This window comes from Rhodnius prolixus, unplaced genomic scaffold (assembly GCF_049639745.1).
Source record: "Rhodnius prolixus isolate KJV_2025 unplaced genomic scaffold, Rpr scaffold_41, whole genome shotgun sequence".
Lineage (NCBI taxonomy): Eukaryota > Metazoa > Arthropoda > Insecta > Hemiptera > Reduviidae > Rhodnius > Rhodnius prolixus.
The window spans coordinates 190,242-196,549 of record NW_027411630.1 but is presented as its reverse complement, the minus strand read 5'-3'; the positions used below and the strand labels follow the sequence as shown (position 1 = coordinate 196,549).

The window sequence follows — 6,308 nt, the reverse complement described above, 5'->3', positions numbered from 1 at the left end:
TTTTTGTATTTATGTACAGGAATCTCCGCAAGTGTGTGACGTACCCTCATCATTACCCCAAAAACCATACATCTACAGAGGTGGAAATGCAGCAGCACATTTTGTTGAATGTTTAAAGAGAATAGCTGAAGAGATATTAAGATTGTATTCACTTCCAAATACTGCCATGGATATAAGTGAAGAAGAGGAATTGTCTTTTCAAAGTGCACGCACATGTCACCTATGCAATCAGCAAATAGAGGAAGGGCAAACCAAGGTGAGGGATCATTGTCATATAACTTGTAAATACGAGTATAGAGATGCTGCGCATGATTATTGCAATTTAAGGATTCAAAATCCCACTTTTATACCCGACCTGCTGCATAATTTAAGCGGTTATGATAGTCACTTTATTGCTAAAGAGTTGGGCTTTGACGAGTAGACTATTGACTTGATACCAAGTAGTAGTGAAAAGTATATATCCTTCTCTAAATGTATCAACGGTGGTAGAATAAAACTGCGATTTTTGGGCACTTTTCGCTTCATGCCATCCAGTCTAGATTCTCTAGTGAGAAATCTCTCAGAGTTGGAAGAAGTGAATAGATTTTTCCCCTCAAAACACGCAGATTTGCTGACTAGAAAAGGTATATTTCCCTATGAATACATAACCGATTGGAACAAACTTGAAGAGACCACACTTCCGCCTAAAGAAATTTTCTATAGCAGGCTTAATCAAAGTGGCATTAGCCAAGAGGATTATGAACATGCAGTTAATGTGTGGAATACATTCCAGTTTAAAACACTAGGACAATATGCAGATCATAACCTTCTCCTAGACACTCTTCAATTATGTTCTGTGTTTGAAAATTTTCGCACAATTACACTGAAAAATCACAAACTGGACATATGTCATTACTATACAGCTCCTGGATTAACATTTGATGAAATGCTAAAATTTACAAACGTTCGTCTTCAACTGTTGACCGACTACGATATGATACTGCTACTTGAGAGAGGGATCAGAGGTGGTATCTGTCAAGTATCACATAGGTACGCTCACGCCAACAACCATTACATGACTGATTATGATGCGAATAAGGAGAGTACATTTATATCTTACCAAGACTGTACGAATTTGTATGGAAAAGCTATGACAATGTCTCTACCTTACGGAGGATTTCAATGGGCGCCCCCAGAGACTTTCTCCTTAGAGTCTACACACGATGATGATGATGATGTTGGATATATCCTGGACGTTGATCTGGAATATCCAAGCCAACTACACAAGTTACACAACGATCTACCCTTTCTACCAGAAACTATTACAATTAATAAACACAAGAAGCTAGTTCCACATTTAGGTACGCGTAGTAATAATGTTGTTCATTACGTTACTCTACGACAAGCGTTAGAGCATGGTTTGAAATTGGTGAAAATTAATCGTGTACTAAAGTTTAATCAATCTAAATGGTTAAGTCCGTATGTGGAATTTAATGTCGAGCTTAGAAATGTGGCTAGAAATGATTTTGAAAAAGAGTTTTTCAAATTGATGAATAATGCAATTTTCGGTAAAACAATGGAGAACATACGTAAACGGGTGAACATTCAATTGGTGTCTAGTGCGAGGAAAATTGAACGTTTAGTAGCTAGACCGGATTTCATTAATCGTACAATAATTGGTGAGAACTTGGCCGCAATTCACATGGCTAAAAAGTGTATTGTATTCAACAAACCAATTTATGTGGGAATGAGCATTTTAGACCTATCAAAAACTGTAATGTATAATTATCACTATAACATAATGTTACCTAAATACGGTGTAGAGAAATTAAAACTCTGCTATGTCGATACCGACTCTTTCACATACTTCCTAAAAACACAGGATTTTTTCAATGATATGACAAGTTTATTAGAATATATGGACACATCTGATTATCCCGCCAACCATCCCTGTTATTCCATCAAAAATAGAAAAGTTATGGGGACATTTAAAGATGAAGTGGCGGGTAAGATAATTAGAGGTTTTGTAGGGCTTAGAGCCAAAATGTATTTTAAATATTAAAAAAAAAAGGGGAAAAATATTAAAAAAGTGAAAGGAATTAAAAGTAGTTCTGTGCAAAAGTCCATATGTTTCGAAGATTATGTAGACTGTTTGTTCTCTAAAAATGAACATAAAACTTTGATGAGTGTAATCCAGTCAAAGAAACATGTAGTGCATACTAGTGAAATAAACAAGGTATCTTTATCACCATTTGATGATAAAAGAGAGATCCTTGCAGACAATGTTCTAACATTAGCCATCGGTTATAAGGCATCTATGGTCATAATTATTTGTAAAATAAAAAATATTTTATAAGGCATCTATGTAATCACCATAATTATTTGTAAAATAAAATATTTAAAAAAAAAATGTGTGTGTTTTTCTTTCTCCTCCAAAAAAAGACAAATTTTCAAATAATCATTTTTTATTTTTTAAAAACATATTTACATATTAAAAAAATATTTACATAAAAAAAAAAATATAAACAGGTCTTCTTCCACTCGCAGTCTTGCGAATGGCTGCAGCAGAGGCACATCCTCCTTCTCCCCCCTCTTGATGTTTACTTCACTGCCACAAAAGAAGCATGTAACTGTTTTCCTATAGTGATAATATCCGTGGATGGCGAGTAGATTTCCATCCAGTTCACCATCATAATTGCTGAAGGTTTTAATTCTTGCATCCATTTGCTCCAAGTTCACGTTGTCCAGATTTGCATTTATCCAAAAAGCCAACTGTTTTGCTTGCTTTAGCGAGCAATAGTGCGTTCTATAGGAATGAGTATCCTCGCATATTTCAAACAATGTAGCCCCTGGCAGTTTCTGTAACGTCGGACATCCAAATTCGCCCAAGTCTAGAACATCTCTTCCCAGGATATTCCCCAAGTGTTTACACTTGTCGTATCCTTTTGCGAATATTGCTCTGAAATCTTGGATAACTTGTTGGAGTAATGTAGTAAATTCTTAATACCTTACGTCCCCTTTGGTCCATTCTATGGCATGGAGATTGCTCTCCAGCCATTTGTTTGGGTAGCTTCTGCCCACTTCCAACTTCTCCTCTGGCGGTTTGAGTAGCCAATGCGCAATTACTGTGTAATTTAGGAGATCGATAAGGGTGACCTCCTTATCTATAAACTTTTCTTGAAAAGAAAAGCCTGAAAATCTATAACTACACCGTTCATTGTTGTACTGATGAACTGACTGACTGACTCTCTCTCTGGAAACAGCCGCATTATATATCCAACAATACCCCCACAAAAAAAAAAAAAAAACTGGTTTTAGATACGTCTGATTAGTCCTTGTAGAGGGGAGTATTCGACTAATGTGTCGTGCAAAATTAATGCGTATGCTGTGGTGTTGGCCTTGAAGGCTTCACTACATTCCATCTCAATTCTTATATCAACAGAGGATGAACGAATAGCTTCAGATTGACGTGAACAATCAATCACAATAATGGGTGCAAGATCCTTAAACATATGTTTGCACAATAAAGGATTGTTTTCTCTTCCATAGTAACTATTTTGGAAATCCTGGTACATGTAATATATGGAACTGTAGTAGTTTTTGTTACAGTTACATTTAGGTCGTGATAGGGATATGCTTGTGAATTTAAAAATAGTTTCACATTTGGAATGTTGCACTGATCAAAGATTGTAGGATCTGCCGTGAAATTATGTTTCCTGTTTGTTTGAAATCCTACAATAACATAGCGTGGTTTTTCCAAATTTTTGCTAGTTTTCAAAGCCCATGTATGTTTAGTAGATGCAGGTAGAGTTGGATATTCAATAAGGTCCCAAGTTCTAAATGCCATGGGAATGTTCTTTCCCCTATTGACAACGTTTAGAAACTTTAATTTCTGTTGATCAGACACTTTCACATACGGTACCCTCCATTGGATAGACTTGATCTCTATATCATTGAGTCATTATTACTTTTACTTCTTTGCAGAATAAGTTCATGTCTACCCTGTAGAATTATTCTATTGTAATCTTCAAAGAAGCCCATTACGGTATCCAGTGGAATGCAACAATCGAAATTTCCCTCTTCGTCAGTTAGATTTACATCTTTCCTTGGAGGTTTCCATCCTGCAATCTCCAATGTTTCCACCTTGTCTCAGGTAAAAGATACATAACCTTTAAGAGTGGTGGTAATTCCAGGGTTACGGACATGGTCAATCAAAACTCCATTCAACTGATATTTGATTTCATCAAAGAGAAACAAGAAGGCATTTCTCACTAATTTAACATCTTGATCAGCTTCTTTTTTCACCTGCCCTTGAATGTAGAGAAAACTCTTTGAAGGAACGGTGAATATGTCCTATTGTTGAATGGAGATGATGATCTCGTCAGAATTGTTCATTGAACTATTAATGGGCATATTGGTATGATTATGCCATTGGTAGTCGGTGATGCGATCGTCGAAAACTACTTCATCATTCACGTTTAATATCTCTTCCATTGCGCCGCCGCCGCCGCTTTACCACCAATCCTATTCTCTGTAGAAATTTGATATTTGCAGGTGTTAACCTCGTCCTGCGGGTAGCAGTACTGTATGGCTTACTCCTAACGCTACCGCTTTTTATACTTTTTCTCCTTTGGTAATCATAGCCCATTCTGTTTTAAATGTGAACGTATGGTAATCACTTCTTTACGAAAATCCACTATATTGTTATCTTGATCCGTGAGAGTTAGCGTAATATTGTCAATTCTCTCTCCAGTGACTGGGAAATAAATGACCGGACTGGGTTCTTGTACTAGCTTATAACCTGGAGGAACTGTAGGAGAAAATTCATATATTGTATGTCCAGGTTCTCCATTTATATAGGAACCTATGACCAAATTACAATTAACTGCCACCATATTTACATTATGTATTCTCACTAGTTTTTCAGACTGATGAACCACCATCTTCTCCAACACTCTATGTTTAGTGAATCCGAGTAGCGGACCAATGGAATGTTCCTTGTTGAAATGGATCGGTTGCGAGCACATTAGTTCAACCTTTAACGTGTTCACATTACCTCTGATTTTGATAAAATCTGGAGATTTATTGTTTCTCTTTAGGTAGTCCGCAATAGCGTCAATCTCGTACGTACCAGTAGGAATTTCAATCACTCTACCACCATCATTCCTATAATGAAATTTATTGTTTACATCTTGAATTATGTTCGGTATAGAGTTGTAGGATTGTAGGCTGAGGAGACCGATGCTGTAACCTTCTGATGATAGATCAATGGGAGGAAATATGTCATTACTAAGCACACTGGATGTACCAGTCAGCGTGAAGGTGAACGACATGACTAACCTCTCTACACCAGATTAGGCATTATTATAGAGAAAGTTTAAACATAAATGTCCACAATAAGGCGTATTCCACTCCTGATACCTCTGACGATTGTAGGTAATTTTACAGTTTTTGAAATAGCGTAAAAGCTCTAATGGAGGTCTAAGATTTCCAAATGGAACAAAATAGGTGATTTCATTACCTTTTTTAGTATACGCAACCCAATGAGTACCGCTGTTTCTAATTGAATCTAAATTCACAATGGCACATTCATCCGCTTTAGTATCCTTCGGTAGGGTGTCGCGCAAATATACACCTCTAAAATGAGGAATGTCTTTGGCAAATTTTAACAAATCTATATTTGTGAGTGCTCTGTCAGGAGGATGTAGTCATTCTCCTTTCTTGACTAAACCATAACCAGTTTTATAGGGTTTGAGAAAAAATCCACTACCAACATGCTGCTCTTCTATTTTTCTATTATGTCTTCTCATTTCCTCCAAACGATCTCTCGCCTCTTGTGCATTCTTGACTTCTTTAGCTATTGCCGTAGCGCCTCCAGCTAAACTTCCTAGCGCAGAAAGTCCTGCAAATAAAGGTACTAAAAATGGAAGAATACCACCGGTTCTAGGCACTGGTAACACTCTTGGAATTTTCCTTATTTTAGTTTTATTTTTAATGTAATTTTAGCCTTTCTAGCGCTTTCTTTGAACCATCACTAATGGACAATATCGGTGAAGTTATACGAGCTGCATTTATCACATCTTTAACGGAAACACCTTTACTACGTTTCCCACCACCACCACCCAATTTCACTTTAGCTTTCATAACGTTTGTAACAGCCCAGGCTGCTGCTTTCTCGCCCAAAAGATGCGTCAGTAGCACTTGTTCTTTGCCAAGCCTTTTCCGCAAGTATACGATCAGCCGTATGTCTTACCTCTAGATCCTTATTTTCAGAATACGCAATATCGTGTTCTCTGCAAGCTTCGTCTAAAGGATTGATTCCTCTATCA

At 36.9% G+C, this 6,308-nt stretch overlaps 1 protein-coding gene across 1 annotated transcript; it reads left to right on the top strand.

The window, feature by feature from the left end:
* The first annotated feature begins 523 nt into the window (after positions 1-523).
* On the top strand, positions 524-2,041 carry LOC141459994 (uncharacterized). Its single transcript, XM_074139591.1, has one exon. It carries the CDS (start codon positions 524-526, stop codon positions 2,039-2,041), a length of 1,518 nt encoding a protein of 505 aa, XP_073995692.1.
* Positions 2,042-6,308: the final 4,267 nt, after the last annotated feature.